This window comes from Mesocricetus auratus, unplaced genomic scaffold, assembly GCF_017639785.1.
Source record: "Mesocricetus auratus isolate SY011 unplaced genomic scaffold, BCM_Maur_2.0 Super-Scaffold_100676, whole genome shotgun sequence".
Taxonomy (NCBI): Eukaryota; Metazoa; Chordata; class Mammalia; order Rodentia; family Cricetidae; genus Mesocricetus; species Mesocricetus auratus.
Window position 1 is genome coordinate 46,590,378 of NW_024429266.1, and position 19,499 is coordinate 46,609,876.

At 34.7% G+C, this 19,499-nt stretch overlaps 1 protein-coding gene across 1 annotated transcript in view; it reads left to right on the top strand.

The window, feature by feature from the left end:
* The window catches only part of Cdc73 (cell division cycle 73), a 109,059-nt gene that overhangs the window by 26,550 nt on the left and 63,010 nt on the right, over window positions 1–19,499 (top strand). Inside the window, exons 9-10 of the mRNA XM_005073452.4 lie at window positions 1,278–1,356; window positions 2,078–2,142. Coding sequence (XP_005073509.1) covers window positions 1,278–1,356; window positions 2,078–2,142 — 144 coding nt within the window. The remainder of the gene's footprint in view (window positions 1–1,277; window positions 1,357–2,077; window positions 2,143–19,499) is intronic.

The following is a 19,499-nucleotide window of genomic DNA, read 5'->3' on the forward strand; positions in this document are numbered from 1 at the left end:
CTAAATTCATGCATGTCATATAGTCTCCATTTAAATTCAGAAATACCGTCTAGTTTGCTGTAAATACTTCTGCTTGTTCTCAAGATTCAAGAAAGGTAAAAATTATAATTCATATTGAGTTTTATGTAGAGTTTGGAAAAACATTGGTAGAGTACTGAACATAACCTTGGAAGTTAATGGTAATTTTATTTACGCATGAAATCATTAATACTTAATTTTTACAGATACTGAACTATTGGTAATATTTAGACAGATACTTGTACTTGGCTTACCAAAAATGTTCAACTAATATCTACTTGTTATACAATGTGTTGAGCATCTGCAGATAATATAATACAATGTCATAGTCCCTGTCCTGTTTTGAGTTCATAGTGTAGGAAATCAAACCTGCTAGCTCTATGAAATGGGAATATAGTAAGTGCTATGATGTTAAAACATAGGGTGCTTATAATTACAATAGTAATTGGTGGGAAGAATGTGAAACCCTAAGATATTTAAACCATTGTCTTTGTGAATGTGAGTATTCCTTGTGTGTATTTTACAATCATCGAAACAGTTGAATATTTATGTTTGGCATTTGATCATACAGATGTATGTATATATGTAGCTATAGTCTTGGATAATTTTTCTTTTGCAATATTAGAGTATAATCCTATCCTAAAGTGAAGAATATATAAACGTTAAGATTTCCCAAGTAACTTTAAGATTTTTTTAAAAATACCTACTTTTAGGTTATTATAGACCATAATTTTAGTATGAAATATTTGGATTAGATTACATGATTAGAATCTGGCTTTTTTTCAATTTTTAAAAAACTAACATTATAGTATATATTTACAAGTGTTTCTGGAATGCCTATTAGTTTAGTCTTTTTTTTTTTTTTTTTTTTTTTGAGATGGGGTTTCTCTGTCTAGCCCTGGCTGTCTTGGACTCACTCTGTTCAGATTATTGTTGGAGAGAGTATTATTTCACAAAGTCATTTAAGTAATTAGAATGTATTTGCTTATCATATTATTTCTGCAGTTTTGATGCAAGTATACTTGAAATTGTCTTTACTCTTGGTATAAGGATGGTCATTTTTTAGTAGCAAATAATTTTCAATAGTGAATCCTAGTTATCAAATGCCAAATAATCTTCTTACCTTATTCTGTCTTCTGGCCTATATTGGAAATAACACTTATTTTTTTTATAAGTATCTGTATCAGGTTTTATGAGTGTTAAATAAGTAATATTTAAAAATATTGACTTTCAACTCTTTTTTTTTTTTTTTTTTAAAGGATCCCACATTGCGTACAAAGCAGCCTATTCCGGCTGCCTACAACAGATATGACCAGGAAAGATTCAAAGGCAAAGAAGGTAAGTTGCTTTTTCCGTATCTTCTTGTCATCATGATCATGCTGAGCTTGAGTGGATGTATAGTTTGATATTTAAGAATAAGGGTTGTCTTATATTTTTGGTTGTGAGGCTAGCCTTTAACGGCTGAGCCATCTCTCCAGCCCTAAACTTTGGAACAAAAGTTTTTATAATTTAGGAACTTTCTATTTTACATGCTTTTAGTGGTACAATCATTTAGTAGTTAGTAGTAAAAATACAGGCACTACAAGTTTTTTATTTAGTATGATTAAATTTATATTGTTTTTATGTGTGGATGTTTTTGCTACGTGTATTTCTATGTACAACATATGTGCTGGGTGTTCATGGAGCCACAAGAGGGCATCTGATCCCCTGGAACTGAAGTTACAGGCATTTGTGGGCAGATTGTGTGTGCTGGGAATTGAACCTGGTCTTTTGCAAGAATATCTAGTGCTCTTAACTGCTGAACCTTCTCTAGCTCTTTAGTGTGATTTTTAAAGAAAATTTGAAAGATAATCTTAATCATATTTTATGAAATCAGTGCTTTGACATTTATTGCAAGTAGTGTCTTAAAAGTTTTTAATTTTTAGAAATATGTGATAAAATTGTATAGTATATTTAAGGTCTTGTTACACTGTTGATTGTTAGGTGTAATGTAAATTATGGTTGAAATTTTTACCAGCCATGAAATACATGAATCATAATAGACTCCTTTTCTTTGCAGAAACGGAAGGCTTTAAGATTGATACCATGGGCACATACCATGGCATGACACTGAAATCTGTAACGGTAAGTTATTATGACTACAGAGCTTATTTGTTCCAGGTGTTTTATGTGAGTAGCAGATGGTAAACTTTTATTCTTTAGTGTTTTCTAATTGAAACATTTTTCAATGGCCATTGTAGTGGTGATAGATATGTGTGATATGAGTGTCTCCCTCACCCCCCTGTTTTTTTAATGAGATTTTGAATTTAAAAGTGTTTTGACTAATGTGAAACTAGGATGATGTTGTATCATTGGGACATTTAAAGCCATTGAGTTGAAGGTCATATGGGACCCCTCCCCCCCATCTGTTATCTGTGTTCTTTCAAATGTAATTGTTCTTGGAAAAATAAGAATGGGACTGGACGTGTAGCTCAGTGGTAGAGCCCTTGCTTAGACTGCTCAATGACATGGGTCCAGTTTCCAGATCAACCAAGTGAGTAAACAGAGTGTAGTAGTTGATGGAGTGTTTAAAACACATGATTGAACGAAATATTTATACAGTCATGAATGTAAGTCTTTGGTTCAAAGACTTTTAGTTAGTTCTTTCTCTTCCCTTCTCTCTTCTTTCTTCTAACCTCCCTCCCTCCCTCCCTCCCTTCCTCCCTCCCTCCCTCCCTCCCTCCCTCCCTCCCTCCCTCCCTCCCTCTTCCTTTGCTCTTGCCCCCCATGCTGTCTTTCTCACCCTCACTTTTTTTCTTTTTTTCTTTTTTCGAGGCAGGTTTCTGTGTGTAGCTTTGGAGCCTGTCCTGGAATTCACTCTGTAGACCAGGCTGGCTTGAAACTCCCAGAGATTCACCTGCCTCTGCCTCCCGAGTGCTGGGATTAAAGACATGCGCCACCAACGCTTGGCTGTCTTTCTCACTCTTGCTATGTTGTTTTTAGCTTAGACTTAGAACTCCTGGGTTCTAGGAATCTTCCTTTCTCAACTTCCTGAGTAGCGGAGACTACAGGCTCTCTTTAATTTTTTCTTAGCCATTCCATAGCTAAAATAGCCTAGCAAGAAATAGTGTGGCCAACTTCTTTCTGTTTAACTCTTCTCATTATTGTGTAGTAAATGGTAATATTTGATAATATAGGTCAGTCAGGTAAATGCTGTTAACTTCTTTTTGAATTTGTATATTCTGATGTATACTTAAAGACCTAAGAGTGTTACTTTTGTCTTTGTGAATCATCAGAAATTTACAGACTTTACATGACATGGAATAACATATTTGCTGTGATTTCTGAGTTCAGATTTAATCTTTATACTTAGAATTTGCCATACAACGCTGTTGAAGTTTTGATTTTTTTTTTTCCATTTCAAATTGGGACTCTATTTAGTATTTTGCTAATATACTTTTAAATTATCAGGTTTGTTTTCATTTTATTGAGATTGTATGTAGGCTTGCAAACTCATTGAACAAGTATTTTTTGAGCGCTTGTATCAGGTGTTTGACTTTGAATACTCTGGGTGTAACTGCTTCAAAGAGGCCTCTCTCCGAGGTCAAAGTTGAGCAAGTGCTTCCAGAAGAGCATTCCCTGAAGGAACAGCAGGCTTAAAAACTGACTTGGTAGACAGTGATAAGAAGGCCAGTGTTTCCAGTTTAGTGAGCAAGAGCAAAATGGTAAAAGATCAGATACAGCTATGCCATTCATTTGTTTGGTTGGTTGTGATTCAGAATGTAATTAATGGTGATAATGTTTAACGTAAGCTCTTATTTATTTATTTATTTATTTATTTATTTATTTATTTATTTATTTATTTTGGGTTTTTCAAGACAGGGTTTCTCTGTATTGTTTTGGAGCCTGTCCTGGAACTGGATCAGTAGATCAAGCTGGCCTCGAACTTCCAAAGATCTGCCTGCCTCTGCCTCCTGAGTGCTAGGATTAAAGGAGTGTACCACCAATGCCTGGCTCATTTATATTTTTAAAAGAGAGTCTCATTATGTGGCTTTGGCTGTCTGGACCTCAGTGTATAGACCAGGCTGACCTTGAACTCACAGAAATCCACCTAGCTGCCTTCCTAGAGCTTGTACTACTAAAAGCATGTCCCATCATGTCTGGCTTGAATTAAATTCTTCTGGAAGAGCAACCAGAGCTCTTAACCACTGAGCCATTTCTCCAGCTTGAGTTAAATTCTTATATGATTCAGTTAGTTGATGCTTTCTTGGAGACCGAATTTGTCTGTACTATTAAGACAGATAAATGTGTATTAAATGTCAAAGGTTTTGTTGCTCACAAATGCTTTTTCTTTTCTATGTATAATTCTTATTTGCTAATGTTCTTAAAATTTTTAATGTGTCTAGTTAATGTAGTTCCTGAAATTAGGATTTATCTACATTAGTATTAATCTTTGTAACGTTTAACTTTAGTATCAGAGTTCTCTTGATACATGACTAAATAAATACATTAATAATCTTTTATATAGTATATTTTTTTCTATATGTGTTAGACAAGGCTTGTGTTTTAGTGGTCACTTCATAACTGTAAGGTACTAAAACTTGTATGAATAAAAGATCTGCAAGTGTTTTGATAATAAAGTTCTGAAGTATTGAGAGCTAGAGAGAGATGGTTCTGTGGTAAGAACCCTTGCGACTCTCCCTGAGGACCCTAGTTTGGTTCCTAGCACCAGGTGAGATAAGTCAGAAAGATTGCACCTCCAGCTTTCGTAGATGCATGGACTCTGGGCACCTACACTCAGGTGCACTTGCTCTCACACCTTTAACACACAAATCTGTGTGCTGGTCAATTCTGGTTAACCTTTTCTTTTCCTAAGCTGAGAAATCCCTATTTACTTATTTATTTTTATTGTATTTTGGTGTTTTTTTTTTTTTTTTCTTCCCCCGAGGCAGGGTTTCTCTCTGACTTTGGAAGCTGCCCTGGGACTAGCTCTTGTGGACCAGGCTGGTCTTGTAGACCAGGCAGAGATCCACCTGCCTCTGCCTCCCGAGTGCTGGGATTAAAGGTGTGCACTACCACTGCCCCGCTGGTGTTGCTTTTTAAAGACGGGGTTTCACTATGTAGTCTTGGCTGACTTAGAATTTGTTATATAGATCAGGATGGCCTCAAACTCATAAATTATTCACTTGCCTCTGCTTCCTGAGTTCTGGATTTAAAGACATGAACCACATGTCCTAAAGGGATCTCACTTTGTAGATCACACTAGCCTTTATTTCTCAGTCAGGGAAGATTCCTTCTGTCTCTGCCTCCCACACAGCTGGAGTTGAGGTACACATTGCTTCACCTAGCTTCTGTTTAACTTTTGACTTAGATAGGTCAAGGCATATGTTTGGCATTAATTATTCCAGTGTCCCAGAGTCCCAAGGTCCATAAATGTTTTCAGAAATTTTCTTAGATGGACCTTTCTCCCAAAGTAAGTTTCCAAGATTTATTTTTTCTTTTTAAAAATATCTATCTGCCTGTCTGTCTGTGTCTGTCTATCTTATCTATCTGTTTGTCCATCCGTCCATCCATCCATCTATCTAATCTATCCACTCTATTGTGTGCCTGTGTCCATAGAGGTCAGAAGAGGTTATTGAATTGGTAGCTCCTGAAAGTGGAGCTACACACAGTTGTGAGCTGCCATGTGGGTGCTGGGAATCGAACCTGGGTTCTCTGGAAGAACAGCCAGTGTCCATAACCATTGAGCCATCTCTCCAGTCCACCCCCAGCGTTCTTTAATGTTCTAAGAAACATTAGATCCAATAGTTTTTTTTTGTGGCAGAGAAATGCGAATTTTTTAACATGTGGTTATTGGAAGAAAATTGTCTTCACTGGTGGTTTTCTCTTTACTCATTTTGGAAGGGAATATTCTTAGAAAGAATGAACCATTATTATAGAGAATTTATTTTGAATAAAGCTTAAAGTTAAGGGTTGGAAGTAGAAACCTGTTAAGGAAAATTCTTCATATAGTTCATATACTAACTAGTGTTTTGGTTTAGTTGTAGTGAAAATATATGAATTTTAAATTTGGAACCTTTTTAGTTATTATGTTTCATATACTTTTATACTATATGTAATTTGTGAATGGACCAGCATAGATTAAAAAAATGCCATTTGAGTGTGTATAGTACTATGTATCTATATTCTGAATACTTAGGATGCAGCAACAGGAGGATCGCTGTAATTTGGGATCAGCCTGGTCTAGCTAGCAATTTCCAGGCCAGCCAGAGTGTGAAACTCTGCCCTAGTACCACTACCATCCAAAACACGGAAAGAAAATGTTACTTGGTAATGCTTTTATTATATAGGAAATAAGATATGGGAAGGTTTTGTTTGTTTTGTTCTTGTTTTTTTAGTTGAGTTGTAGTAAGGAACTGTTGTGTCCTTTCTCTGGAGAGGGAATAAGATGTACTTAGAGTTGATTGTTGTTATTCATAGGGATTTGGTAATTGCATTAAGAATCACTTAATTTTCTCTTGTCTAGACTACTTTTAAGATCTAGAAAGTTTAAAAAGTCTAGCAACTATTTGTTCCTTTTTTGTTTGTTTTGAGACAGGATCTCTACATATCCCTGGCTGTCCTGGAACTTGATAATGTAGATTAGGTTGTACTTAATCTCACAGGGATTGCCTCCCTAGTGCTAGAACTAAAGGCATGTGCCTCCATGCCCACTGTCTTCGTCTATGAGGAAGCATTTTGCAACATGACATTGTACTTGAAAACTCTCTTTAACATATTAATTTGGATTAACCAATAGTTTTAGTAAGTAGTTTTTAAAATAAATCTTTTATCATAGTAAACTATTTTCAGATAGTAAATATAAAATGGAGGTATAATAATATTACCATTACTTTTGATTTTTAGGATAATATAAAATCTCTATCTTGTCTAGGTTATAATTCTTAAAAGCAGGTATACATATGTAACTTCCCTATAGTTTTATAAACCCTTCTCATTGTTCTTCATTGACTAATTTGTTCTTTTCTGCTTACAGTGTTCCGGTAGTACTATAGTAGCAGTAATGTTCTGGATTTGAGTCTATCTAGATCTCAGACCAGCCAAGGTAGAGTAGTTACTGAAAAATTTCTTCCTTTTGGGCTGTCTCACCTAGGCAAGCAAGCTGATTTTCTACCTTCCTTTCTTCCTTCCTTTTCCCCTTTCCCTTCCCCCATTTCCCTCTCTCCTTCCCTCTTCCTGTATATTGTGTGATCTGGTAGATACAGAGACAACAGATGAACAAAACCAGACATACTGCTATAGGCTTGATTTATGGTCTTTTGGAAAAGAGTTAGTGACTGACTTGAACATTAAATTAAAAAATTTTATCAAGTGTGTACATTGAAGAGGTAATACTTGAAAATGGGTCTGAAACTTGGGTAGGTATAAGAAAGATTGAATTGTTTAGTGATTATGTTCCTGTCAGAGTTAGATGTGGCCTGATTTTCTCAAATGCCAGTGTATTGTCCCACATCGTGTTGATCATATGTCTAGCATCATTTTTTTTAAACATCTGTTTTCCTGGTGGATCTGTTTTTTAAAAAATTATCTTTTTCTTTTACTGTTTTTTTGACCTGTATATATGTCTGTGTGAGGGTGTTAGATCCTGGAGTTACAGACAGTTGTGAGCTTGGTGCTGGGAACTGAAACCAGGTCCTCTGGAAGAGCAGTCAGTGCTCTTAACTGCTGAGCCATCCCTCCAGCTCTGCACAATTCTTTTCATTAGTCTAAATTTCCCCAGCTATATTAGGAATCTGCTTTTACTTCTCATTTAAAAAGAGTATCATAATCTATACATTAAGTTTCTTTTATGGTATTAAGTATACAATCTCATAAGCAAATTTTCACTATCGCCTGAGCTATGACTGTTTTATTTCTTTAAGATGCCTTACTCATCAGTCATTCTATGTTACCACCATGGCCCTAATTGTTTTTAAATCCCTGATCTGAATAAAGCAGGTGCCAGGTTGCTAAGGAGGAGCCAAATACTTGGGAACACTTAAAAAAAAAAAAAAGACTTTGTAGTCAGTTCTAGCTTTGAGGCACTAAATTCTGTTTTTACTTGGTAGTAAAGATAATAGAATTCACATCATAGTTCTGTTAGGTAAACATTTAAGAAACTGTTGGGTCCTATTTGTGCTAAGGTGTAAACATGGGGCACAGAGTCAACAAGTGATAACTTTCCTTACTGACTTAGGGCGGGTATACTCCCAGTTTGACTTACATGTAATGGTTGTTACAGCTTCGGTGTTGTATTTAATTAGTATTGCTTGGTCAGTGACAACATTTTCGTCCAGTGTTACCAAGAGCAGTCCATATAGCCGGGCGTTGGTGGCGCACGCCTTTAATCCCAGCACTTGGGAGGCAGAGGCAGGCGGATCTCTGTGAGTTCGAGGCCAGCCTGGTCTACAGAGCGAATTCCAGGACAGCCTCCAAAACAATACAGAGAAACCCTGTCTCAAAAAAAACCAAAAAAAAAAAAAAAAAAAGAGCAGTCCATTTAAATGTGAAGAGATTCCATTTTCTTTCAAATCTGTTAGGCATTTTTGTTATAGTTGTAGATGCTTATGCTATAGCAGAAAGTTTTAGTCTTTGAGAGAAGATAATTGCAGAGAAGTTTTCATATATATGGATGAATTAGTTAGGGTGCCTTTTGCTATTCACCTGTTAGGACACAGATTTATAAGAAGGAATGTTATTTATTTATATGATTTCTTTTTCTTTTGAAAAAGAATTGTAGAATTTTAATATGTTATAGAAATATTCCTTCCACATAGCAAGATTTCATGTGCTATATTTTTACACTGGTATGTATTATATTATACTTGAATTTTTACAACTTGATTATATATTTCAAGATGCTTGTGCACCACCATGTGGGTGCTGGTAAACGAACCCAGGTCTTCTGTAAGAGCAGTACAGGATCTTCCCTGCTGAGGAATTCCTCCAGTCTCTAGTATGTCTCTTAAGCTTTTGAAAGTTAGTCTTACAAATTTCCTGACTGTTACATGAATAGCCCATTATTAACATACTAATATTTTACACATGCATTTGAAAATTAGACCTGCATTTTTACAGATTTTGAGAAGCATCACTTTATCTAATGCACGGTATTTCGTTCTTTGTATTCATAACAAGCAGTTTCTTCTCAGTTTTTCTAGCAGCAGTAGCTGCTTTGTGAATTTCCTTTTGAAAACTTGTTTGTTTTGTTTGCCCTTTGCCTTTTTTTTCAAATATTGTGGCACTGGCTTAGATTTGGATCATATCTTATTAAGAACTTTCTATTATGATTTTTCAGCCTGTTTGTTGCAGTACATTAGGCAACAGTTTTTTTGTTTACTTTGCTTTTTTTTCTTTTAATGTGAAAACGGTTGTTACTTCCTTAGGCTTTTGTTGTGAAGTTCAAACATGAACATGAACACTTTGAATTGTATTGTCCTCAGGATATTTGATTGTAGGATGGAATTTAAGTTTAGTTTTGGTAGAATTTGTTTTTATCATGCATGTAAATGTTCTGTTCTGAATGTTATAGCTTGTTCTGTTTCTACTTGGCTGGTATTTAGAGCGAACACATTTGGTGAATGGGTATTATCATCATATGAATACTTTTCTTTATGGTAGAGGTTTAAGTTTAGAAATGTCAGTTAGTTTATAGATATTACTGGGTTTTATTGAAAATCCATTTATTTTTTTCGGTAATAAGCTTATATAATCAAATTCAATAGTTGATATTTACTCAAAACCACTTCTAAATTTAAGAGATGTCAATAACATGTATAACATAGCTTTTAAAATTAATCTAAGGGCTAGAGAGATGGTTTGGCAAATAAAAATACATGAGGCTCTTTTCTGAGCAATCACCTGGTAGCTTGCAGCCATTTATAACCCTAGTTTCAGGGTATTCGATGCCTACTTTTGACCACTAGGCATGCAAGCAAACATTCATACATGTGTAGTTACATATGATTTTAAGAACTGCACAAAATTAGACTTTAGTTGTCCTTTAATCTCTTTATCATACTACAGTAAAACTTTTAATTCTGATTTCTGTTTCCTGTCATTGGCACAACCTTAGTTCATTTAATTTGGATAAATTTGATATCAATATTAAACATATTTTTCCTTGTTAAATTCTAACCCATCAGTTTACATTTAGGCTACTACTTTATTTTAAATAATGTGAATCTCCTTTGCTATTTAGAAAAATAGATATTAATTTTAGTGTTTTCTTTATTTCATGCTTGAAGAGCTAAACGATTTTGTTCATATAGCAAAATCTAGTATATTTAATGATATACTATATAAGGGTAATAGTTTTTGATACTTTGACTGTTGACTGAGCTTAGTATGCTGCGTCAGATTCTTACTGTTTGTAAATTCATTTAAATCTTCAATGAATTTTCAGTCTTTTATATAATTCTTGCAATCATTATTTTCCTATTAATATTTTGTATTATTATTCATCGGATTGTCTTAATATTTTGTATTATTTCATTGGATTAGCTGCTTATTTCATCTCTTCCCTCTCCCCTTTCCCATCCTGCCCAACCTCATTTGATCTTTAATTCTAAGTTTTGGTTTCTTTTCCAGGTCTTGTTCTTGATGGATGTTTCTTTTAGTGTTGTTCTTCTTGTCTTTCCTGCTTCTCATGTTCCTCTGTGAGTGACTGCTCTCATGTTTAAGTATCTGGTTTAAATTCTTATACACTGTTCTGGACAGATCTTATGATTAGATGCTGAGTTCTTGGAATTTTGGAGTATAGCTTTTCTGTGAACAAGTTGAAAACATTTATTTGAAATGGTTGGAAATGGAAACTTTAAGGTCCTGCTTTTGCTCTTGTTAGAAAGTATTGTCATAGAATTGGATTATTCTTAGAATTGAGAGTGTATTATAGTGACACTGAGATAATGTTCTTTACATTTAGATTTTTTCAGTAATATATAAGGTGAAAATAAAGACATAGTTGGAAATAGGTTATTTTAACTTCTTACAAATTATAACATGAGTCATATCTTTTGTCATCTGCAAATACTAAATTCTGGAGATTATTGATCCTATAATCATTTATTTTCTCAGATTTGGTATTTTTAAAAACATGATTCTGTTTTCTTGCTCATGTTTCTATTATATATGTGGTCTTTGTTGTTGTAAGTATTCTGGAATTAAATTCTTGATATATTTTATTAATCAAATTTTAGAAATAAGTTAAGCACCTCTTTGATCTCTTAGAAGTCACTGATTTTTATCTTCTATTACTATTATTAGACAAAACTTTCCTAATTCAGCTTTTGATGTGATCTTATGGTTTCAGCAATGTATCCTATAAAGCTATCCATAATGTTATGTAGTGTCTTGTCTGTAGGGGCTAGTTGGAGTAGCACAGTAACCATTGCTCTGATACTAAATATGTGGATACATTATAATGTGATATGTTTTTCATATAATGTAAAAAGTTACTGTAGGATCATGAGTTCGAGGCCAGTTTGAGTCACTTAATGAGCCCTTATCTCTTAAATGTAAAAGGAAAAGCATAGTTGTAAAGCGAGGATTGAAGGGTTAGTACTATGCTTGCCTAGCATGGCTTAGGCTGGGCTAAAACCCCAGCACCATGTAGATAAAACAACTGCAGAAAGCTTTACTAGAAATACTTTTTCTTTAGCTGCAATCCAGATGACCCTCAGTTTGTGTTAAATTTGGAGACACCTATGATAAATAAAGGTTTTGAGTTACTAGTATTTTATGGTGCCATTTACTTTGATCCCTTCTTGAAGGGGCTTCCTCCTCATTTGGCATTGTTACTTTTCCTTGTTATGTCTAATTTTTCTCCAGATAGATATATTCTTTAGATACATAGATAATTTAACTTAAGCACTAACATCTGATTGTATTGTTTGATTTAAGAAGTGGTCTTAAGGTAACTAATATTCATAATTTAGGTATCCCACAGGTCTGACTTCTCATAAGACAGAAGTTGTATAGTATTTTTGCTTTAATTGTAGTTTTTTAATTAATCACATTAAATTTTGTTAATTTTTAAGGACACAGAGAAGCAAGGATTTCTTATTGGATCACATATTTTCATTCTTCATACATCCTGGCTTGATTAATTAATGAGTTAGCTTAAATCTTGCCTTCTTCCATAATTCAGTTTTAGTGATACAAAGCAGTTCAGTTTTTTTAAATATACCCAGTATGAATACAAAAGCCATATAGAAAGTATAAATTGAATACTATGCCAAGTACCCCTGTAGAAAACTATGAGTAAGGCCATATGTAGTTATACTGTGTTGTCCTGCACCTACAACACAACTTCAGGATAGCAGCATTAAAAATATTTCAGTTTGAAGTATTTATGTACCATAGAATATGACACTGAAAGGTTTTTTTCCTAAGAATAACTGGATTAGTCAGAAAGTTTTGTTCACATTTTACTCAGTTGAGGCTAATTAACAAATAAAATACATTGAATGGACTATTTTTAGTAATAGAAGTATCTTCTCTTCACTTCTTTGCCACATACGTGTAATATAACTGTGCTAGAGGTTGCCTCATACTTAAATTAAATAAACTAACATTGGCATTTGTTGTAAAAGAAATACACACCGTGACAGCCACCGAGAAGCTGGCATGGCTGAAAAGCATGGACTCAAGCAGAAAGCCTGAAATTCAGCCTCTGTTTTTCATTTGTCTCCTTTACTTAGTGTCACTTGTTTACTGGGCAAGTAGTCACATTAACCATTCAAGAAATAGCTATTTATAACTGGGTGATACCTGAGGTACAAGGATGTCATTTCCTAAACCGTCAGTCACCTTGAACAGTAGGGTGGAAAGGTGAGACTGACGATTCTCAGGGTGAGAGCAGGTATCTGATGGGAAGACAGTACCCTGGAACAGATTGTCTTCTAGGAACCAGATTAATCTCTTTGGGAATGACACTGATTACTAACATATTAACAGCTCCTTGTTAGGTGTTGATACAACTCTTAGTGGGTCCACACCTTGATATGACTGCATAATTAAATGTATATCTCTGGTGCTTCCCTTTATTTAAATATAAATCTTATATTAGCACTCTGAGCCCAAAGTTCGGGTTGGACCTCTTTCTCTGTTAGTATTCCCAGTACTCATTAAGTTTATTGGAACAGAGGGATAGGTGTATCATATGGTGGCTGCTCTAGTTGGGCTTTTGTTCCTCTGTCACTTTATTGTTTATATTGGTCTCTTGTTTATGTTATGTTGATTCTTATCTATCCACAGAAATATGTAAGTCCTGGGTTGGTGGTGGGACACGTCTTTTAATCCTCAGCACTCGGGAGACAGAGGCAGGTCTGTGAGTTCAAGACCAGCGTGGTCTATAGAGTGAGTGCCAGGACAGCCTCCAAAGCTACACAGAGAAACCCTGTCTCGAAAAACCAAAACCCCCCCCCACAAAAAAAAGAACGAAAAAGAAAGGAAAGAAACATGCAAGCCATCTTTTACATATTGTGAATGTTATACATAGGCTCCATGTCTCTGTAACTTTAGTTTTTTAGTTTATTTCACCAAGAAACAATTATGTCTGTAGGAAAAGGTTCTTTATTTATTAAACCATTTATTGTATAAGCTGATCTTATAGAAATTTTATCATTATGTTTTTAGTGAAATGTGTATTAGATGGTAAGATGAAAACTGTGAATTAGAACACTTTCAGGCTCCTGGATGTTTTTGTTTTTGTTTTTATTTTTCAAGACAGGGTTTGTCCTGGAACCCTCTGTGAACCAGACTGGCCTCAAACACTCAAAGATCCACCTGCCTCTACCTGCCTAGTGCTGGGATTAAATGTGAGAGCCACCACCACCCTCTTCTTTTTCTTAATGTTGGCTAGAGATGAGCAAGATCTCTGATGGGAAGGTGTTTTAAACAAAATTTAAAAACTAAACTTTAAGAAAAAAAGGAGCAAAATGCTAGGTCATTCCTCTCTGTTCATTAATTTCTAACCTCAGACAATGTTTTACATTGTATCAGGCCTAGCCAGAAATTTTTGTAGTTCTGTTAGAGTTCTGTTGACTCTGCCTCAAAAGGATATGATGTTAGGAACAAGGACTCCAAGTCCTTCTTGCAGCATAGTCTTAACTGTTAAATCGCAGAGAGTAACACAACTGTTTATTCTTTTGAGGTTTGACTAAAGATGAAAATGCTAGACGGTGTTCAGCTTTGTATTTTACTTTGAATATCTGTCTGTCTGTCTCTCCCTCCCTCCCTCCCCCTCCCTCCCTCCCTTCCTCCCCCCCTACCCCTTCTCAGCAAATATCTTGCTATCAGCTCAGACTACCTTTGATTTCAGAATTCTCCTGCCTCATCTTCCTCCTAATGTAATGGTTTAAAGTCATGAACCCCTACATCTGTTTTTAGCTTCTATTCTTTAACAGGTAAGTTGCTTTTGGATTTTTTTTCACTCCATGTATGTGGGAAAGCATACTCTTGGCATGGAATCCCCATAGACATTAGGGATGGTTTTGTTACTTCACAGTCTGCTAATGTGACTTTCATCATTTAGGATTTTTGGCTGTAATCATAAAGTAAGCAAGCAAGCCAAAAGGTTGGAGAAAGTGGTACAATTAACGAATCTGGTGGTTGAAAGGACAGAAACTATAACAGCTCTTCAGATTTGTTTGTAGGAACTGAATATATATGGACATCAATGAATGTGTATGCACGAGAGCGCTCACACACATTTGTGTTTATATTTTGCATTTGATTTTTGGCTCAGTTATATAGTTTTAGTCAAAGTAGTAACTTTCTTAGTTGTTTTTTTGAATAAAGAGTTGGTCTTTATCTTATGGACAGAGTTCTCTTTAATAATTACTATGATCTCAGAGTTGCACATATTTCTGAGTTTTCTTTGTTTCTGAAATTCATTTTATTTTAAAATAAGTTTTATTATCTGTTTAACATGATATTATAAGATACATATGTGGTATTTTGGTTACAGTAGTGAAAAACAGACATTATCAGTCATTTCAAGTAGTTATCCAGATAACTCATCTTAGATTAGTAGGGAGTCTCTTAAGTTGAGACCTAATGTATATTTACTTTAGATCATTAATTTCTCATTCCTTGATTTCTGACATACTTACATATTTACTTCTGTATTTATTTTCTACTCCAGATCTGGAACTCACCATTTCTGCATAGTTAATTGGTTGCTTTTTAAGATAGTATTATCTAGAAACGGTAACATCAGCATTGGAAGTGTTCGCTGGGCCAGGGAATTGGCCAAGTATAATAGCTTGAGTTTAATTTTGGAACTCAACATGATTGAAGAAAGGACTAACTTCTACAACCTGTCTTATACTTGCTGTGTGTGCTCAAACACATGCAAAAACGCATAAAGTAAATAAATAATTTAATTGAATTTCTTTTTTGAAGCAAGGTCTCACTGTTATGTGGCTCTGGCTGTCCTGGAACTTGCTATGTAGATCAGCTCGTGGAGATCTGCCCACCTTTGTCTTCCTAGAGGCTTGATTAAAAATAATTTAAAAAGTGCTCTCCACCGTTGAGGCTTCCATTACCTTTTGATATTTTAGTAGATAGAGATAGAAATTTCTTTTGAAATGCTACATAATATTTTTATATTGCTAGTGTAATCCCGAAATCAAAGTTTTTTTTTTTTTAAGATTTATTTATTGTGTTTACAGTGTTCTGCTTGCATGTATGCCTGCAGGCCAAAAGAGGGCACCAGATCTCAAAATAGATGTTTGTGAGCCACCATGTGGTACCTGGGAATTGAACTCAGGATCTCTAGAAGAGCAGCTTGTGTTCTTAACGTCTGAGCCATCTCTCCAGCCCCCCAAAATGAAAGCTTTTACTTAAATTCATTGTTTCATAAAAGAAAGAGTTGTTGTGTTGTTAATAAGGAAGGTAGTCCACCTAAGCCTATGCCTTATATGCTTCCTACTTACCAGTGCACTTATTCTGTCATGAGGACACTGTTTCCTATATTTTTATCCATTTTTAAATTATATTTTAAAGGCCTCATTTTCAAATATCACCATAGAGGGGATTGTAGCTTTAATGCGCCAATTTTTTACATAACATTTCCTAACCTTATTAATAGAATTTCTTGCTTAGGTTGATAACATATCAGTTAAAACGTTGTTATAATAATACCAGCAGTATTCTTTGCTGTGTGGCTTTTGTGCAATTATTTTATCATAGATTGTCTCCCACTAAATACATTGTGATGTACCTTGATATCCCATGTACATTATGATTGTTATCTATCCTCTTGCTATTATAAATTCTGTTTGAGTTACCACTTTTGTACTTATTTTGTTTTATGTTATCACTATAATTTGAATTTTGCTGAACAAAGAGATTAAATCCTTACAGAATTTTGTTAAACATTACAAAACCATCTTCATTTAGCATCTGTTTCATTTGCATTTCTGCTAGTACAATGGCCATTCCTGTTTCCCCCTACACATCTCACAAGAAAAATTTTGATTATTTTATAGGTACAGAGTAGTTTATCAGTACAATTTGTATTGGCATTTATTTTATGTCCAGGGTTAATCTTGGCTTAGGGGATATGTCATTACTCTATAATACCTTGATTTTTTTTTTCCTGTTTTCTATCAAGGATGGTCATTGCTTTCTATATCTCCCTTTTAATATATTGAGACAATCAGCCTGTATAGATAGTAGGCTTCTAATTTTGTTAGTCATATTTTTATTATGATGCAAATAACTTTTTTCCCAGATTTTTATGTTATCCTTTGTACATTGTATTGCTTCTGGGTTTTCAGTTTCCCAGTGTGTCTAACTTTGAAAGAATTCACTTTCTTTTAAGAACGAGTGTTTCATTATTGATGCTTATATCTTCCATGAGTTTGGAAGTTATTCTTGGGCTGAGAAACAGATACAGTTCTGCCTTTTGTCTATGTGGCTATGCATTTATACAGAGTAAGTTACTAAAGACATCATATTTTGTTTTGTTTTTATAATGTTGATACCTGCAAATAGTAGGCTTTCCATAATGTTTGATGAGTGATTGGAAGCGATGTGTTTAAACATTTTAGTTTACTTGCTTAAGATTTGACTGTTATCCTCTAGTTCTAGAAGGTATAACTATGGTTTGATTAAATTTGGTTAAACTACATTACATTTAATGAGTAATGAATGTGTACTAATTAAACAAGATGCAGTATGAGCTGGAGAGAGGGCCCAGCAGTTAAGAGCACTGACTGTTCTTCAAGAGAACCTGGGTTCAACTCCCAGCAGTTAAGAGCACTGATTGCTCTTCCAGAGGACCCGGGTTCAATTTCCAGCACCCACGTGGCAGCTCACAACTGTCTGTAACTCTAATTCTGGGGGATTCATGGCACTAGCCATGCATGTGGTACACATGTATGTGCATGCAGACAAACTACCATATACATAAAATAAAAAGTAACTCTTAGAAAAGGTAAGTATAAGCTTAAATGGTACTTCTTGACTTGAAGTAAATAAAAACATGGATAAAATAGCCAGTTTTCATTTCCTAAGGTCATGATTGTTGTGTGTGGTTGTAGAATTTGAGCTGTATACCAATTAATATGTATTTTTTGTTTCCTGATTTATTTATTGGTAGGAGAGTTTAATAAGAATATGTTTTGCCTATTTCTGAAGCTTGCCTTTTATTCTTTTGGTTTTCAAATGAGCATTGTTGTGTTGCTTTGCCTGACCTGGAACTGCTAGGCTCAAGTAATTGACCTGTGCCTCATCTTCTGGAGTAGCTATAGGCAGGGTTCATCATGCCCTGCTTGTCTTTTGTTTTATTTTTGACAGAAATTAGTTTTGCTTAGTTATAAATAACTATGCTGTTTGCTTGTAGTTTTTCTTTTCTGAATCCACAATGTATGAATTAAAGAAGTCATGCCAACCCCACACGAAAAAGCTTAGCAGAGTAGGTGCTTGAGTAATTATTATTGTATTTCTGTAAATTTTCTGCATTTCATTCACTTAAGAACTTGTGTGTGAGTGTGGGTCACAAATGCCGTGGTATATAACTGTAGTGGTTAGAGGACAACCTGTGAGACTGTTCTCTTTTCACTATGTGGGTCACAAGCGCCGTGGTATGTAACTGTAGTGCTTAGAGGACAACTTGTGAGACTGTTCTCTTTTCACTATGTGGGTCACAAGTGCCATGGTTATGTAACTGTAGTGGTTAGAGGACAACTTGTGAGACTGTTCTCTTTTCACTATGTGGGTGCCTGGGAAAGAAATACGTTAGAGTCTTTGGTTGGTTGTTTTTGAGATGTGATCTTTCTATTACGTAGCTCTCGCTGTCCTGGAACTTGCTATATAGACCAGGCTAACCTTGAACTCACTGAGATCTATCTGCTCTGCCTTGGATTAAAGGTGTGTGCCATTATGCCTGGCTAGAGTTAATCAGATGAATTGACTTTGACTTTATTACAGATTATCTGTTACAGATTAGTGGGTAAATATGCACAGTGCCTTATTTGTTTGCTGAAAATTATCAGTTGTGAAATTTCTAAGTGTCACTTGCTCACTATTATAGATGTAACCTGGGGCCCAAAACAGTAGCGCACATGTTATTCAGAATTAAATTTACCGTTCACAAATATCTGCAAAGAGGAAGAAGAAAAAAATCAGGGAAACAAATATGTTTTTCTTTCCCCTTTCTTATGTATACCTAACAGCTGATACCACATGCTAGTGAGAGAAAAATGCCTGTGAAATCTGTGGGTATGGCCAAAGAGAATAGTAAGCAGAGAGTGCCAAATAGTGCAATAAGCCTGTTTGCTTGGCTTTGTAGACCTGTTAGCAGAACAGCATAATGGATAAGAGCATGATCTCTGACATGGAAGCCTTTTACTAACCTTGTTGTTTGATATATTTAACCTGTCATATTAGTCTTTTCTATCTTCTATTGTTACAAGTATTGTATGAAGTAATATACGGTAGTTTAAAATAGTACCAGGTACATTACTTCCACAATCAGTAAATGGTGTGTGGTGCTGTTAATGGTATTATTATTGAAGACTTTCTGGAACTAGGTATTAATAAAGTTCCAATTAGGATGTATGTGTTTATGCATATTATGTGTATGAAAGAGATTAGGGAAAATGTGAATTATTTAGTCATTGAATAAATCCATTACCTCTAAATTTTATTCCAAACAAACTAGTGTTGTAAATACTGAAACATGCAGTTTCATTCTGAAATATTTGTTAACACTTTGAGTGTAGGGTTATTACCCAGTTAACTCTGTAATCTTTCCTTGATCAAATCCGTATAGTTGTTTTCAAACATTTCTTTCTTATATATAAAAATTTCATAGTACTGAGGTAAAGAAGATACAATTAAAAACTGCTAAGACATTTAAATAGCAGCTTATTTGGCTTATAAAATTAACATTTTTATTGTTGAAAATGAAATGTGAAAATAAATTAATAATAGAATTTTTATTTGTATTT